We start from the raw sequence: 2560 nt of genomic DNA, 5'->3' as shown, positions 1-2560 counted from the left end.
TTAATCAACAACTACAACTAGCTTTGAAGATTGTTTAAGGCCACTTTAGAAAAAACAAGTTTCCAGTCTTCAAATCTCGTTTTCAACAAAACATAATGTAAAATATGGCGAAAAAATTTGTCACTATATTCAGCAAAGTCAGCCATTTTGTTATTAATCTAGTTCCAGTTCCCTTAGTAGCGTTAGTCTATAAAAATTAAATTCTAGAAAATTATCGGTAAACTGAAGATAAGCTTGACAGACGACCTTCATTGGTTTTCCGACAAGACTTTCAACTAAAATCATCTGCAGCTGAAGAGAAATAGATATCTAAGTACACAGACCTGATGAAGAAGACTGCTCGCATTTGATAATTTATGTCACAGATCAAAAAATTAATTTCATTTAATCATGACCAAATTCGTAAAACAAAAAATCGCTCGTTCACAAAACGTTTCAAAATTTCTGTCAAAGAGTAAAGAAACCTAAAGAAAAATTTTCTGACAATCTATATAATTTGAAAATTAAGCTATTCTAAATTCATAAACAATCGTAAGAGTAAAAATTGGTAGTGTGTTCTAATAATGTAGAGTATGTTTCAAACTACATTCAGTTGTACAAGAACAGTATTGCTTGAAAATCTACCAATTATCTAGTTGAGTTTAAAGGCAAGATCAAAGTTTTGCATCCAGACTTAAAATTGACTTCTTCAACGTCAAAAGTTAATACATCGTCATACACTGCACTGAAATACATTGTTCCTTGCTCAGCAGTGCATTGGTCCAAAATTTGATCCAACTTCGTGGCCATCCGGTGAGCGACTTCATCTATTGGTCCATTTTTCCAAAACACACTCATATGCAAATCTCTATCTTTGTAGAAACGAGGAAACTTGTAAAAATCGCACACTTTTTTGTCAATTAAGTCGATTACTTTGTTCATTAAATTCGATCCGGTTGCTACAGTTACAGAAAGAAAGCTTGTCGTTTTTTCATCATTCTCATACGGCTTAACCCCTGCTAAAAGACACTGTGTAGAATTGAGGCCCATTATCAATGGCTTCATAGCCAAGAAAACCGCGTCAATCATGAAATATTTCAACACAATAGTCCGTGACAAACTGATATGAAAATCGTTGCAAAGGTGAAAGCCACAGGATTCGAATTCAGACAGATGTGGTCTCAGTATTTGGTATAAATCTTCAAAATTCGGATACGGCACGTAGAAAAACGATGACCAATTTCCGACCTCATGGTCAAACGTCCGAACGCGTTTAAATTCCTGAAGTCCATTATTTGGCTCACACTTGTCTCCATTCGACACTTTGGCTAGGCTGTTAGCTTCCCTTTTTCTTGTAGGAGGTTGTGATGTTGAAACAAACAACTGACTCGACTGTTCAATGTGCGGGTTCACGGTTTGACTATGTCTGTCCTGACTAAAGTTACCAATGAGAGGAACCAATGTCCTCGCCTCAATGAACTCATTAAGTTCGTCTGACTCATCATCATCATCTTGATAACACTGCAGGAGACTTAAGCTCATAATGCTGCATTATTCTGAACTGAAAAACATTTTTTTAAACCCATCCTGACATTAAGCAAAGATTAGGGAAAGTTATTCCAGCGCTAAGCATGAACAACCAGCTAATTTGTCGTAAACATCGATGCCCTTATATCATGCAACAACTGTACGTTATATTCTGAATGTTTCATATAAATCCTTCTTTGCCTGAATTTCACCTTTTCAGCAAATATCAATCATAGTTGCTGCAATAACCAATTTTGGTAGCCTCCTCTTACCGAAAAAGTGAGGGAGTTAAGTTAGATACCAATGCACATGACTCCCGCAAACAACTGGAAAGCATTTGGTTCAATGATGGTAAAATAAAGATTGGGAGCTTTTCCGTTTGTGCCTTTCCGTTTCCCAGTACGTTATGCACCCCCCCCCCCCCCCCAGTTACAAAGCACGTGCCAGTTCTTATCAAATCATTATGTAAAAACATGTCACGTGCGTCTGCCAACAATATGCACCTTCTAGGCTGGGGGGGGGGGGGGCAAAAATGGAGAAGACAAAAAATGGATTAAAAACTATCTACACGAATGTCCCATTTGATTTTCGGAGTGCTTTGCCCACAGAATACATTAGGTACATGATTAGACGTCCTTTTTTTCCTGACATTACCGTTGGACGTTAAATCATGTCCCCATGGCTAAGCAATCTGACGCATGCACCACAATTTACTGAACACATATAGGGACTTGAGGCTTCTTTGCGTTAGTAAGGTTGAGGTTTCGTTAGTAAAATATTTGTTATCAATTTCTATCTAATTGCCAGATTAGTTAGGTGCATAATTTAGTGGGGTGGGGGTCAAGCGGAAGATTTCCAAATCCTCTACAACGTTTCACAGATGTAGCTCAAACGACATCGAAAAAGCAAATATGCTAAACCAATACTTCCACTCAGTCTTCTCACCTCGAAAAGATTTCTGTTTTAAAGATGTCAATCCGCAAAATTCCACTATCTCAAATTTTTCCATTTGTAAAACAAAGATTCTTGAAATTTTGTCAAGCTGAACAGGAAG

At 37.2% G+C, this 2560-nt stretch overlaps 1 protein-coding gene across 1 annotated transcript; it reads right to left on the bottom strand.

The window, feature by feature from the left end:
* Positions 1-361: 361 nt before the first annotated feature.
* Positions 362-1536, bottom strand: LOC142344276 (U6 snRNA phosphodiesterase 1-like). Its single transcript, XM_075395857.1, has one exon. It carries the CDS (start codon positions 1519-1521, stop codon positions 628-630), a length of 894 nt encoding a protein of 297 aa, XP_075251972.1. The 5' UTR covers positions 1522-1536; the 3' UTR covers positions 362-627.
* Between the last annotated feature and the right edge of the window lie 1024 nt (positions 1537-2560).

Source organism: Convolutriloba macropyga, chromosome 8, assembly GCF_964194025.1.
Source record: "Convolutriloba macropyga chromosome 8, txConMacr16.3, whole genome shotgun sequence".
Classification (NCBI taxonomy): domain Eukaryota; kingdom Metazoa; phylum Xenacoelomorpha; order Acoela; family Convolutidae; genus Convolutriloba; species Convolutriloba macropyga.
The sequence above is the reverse complement of the archived record's forward strand: the minus strand, read 5'-3'. Positions and strand labels throughout refer to the sequence as shown.

What these genes read in the sequence shown, in the direction of transcription:
- LOC142344276 (XM_075395857.1), bottom strand. Translation starts at nt 1,521, where the DNA reads ATGAGCTTAAGTCTCCTGCAGTGTTATCAAGATGATGATGATGAGTCA.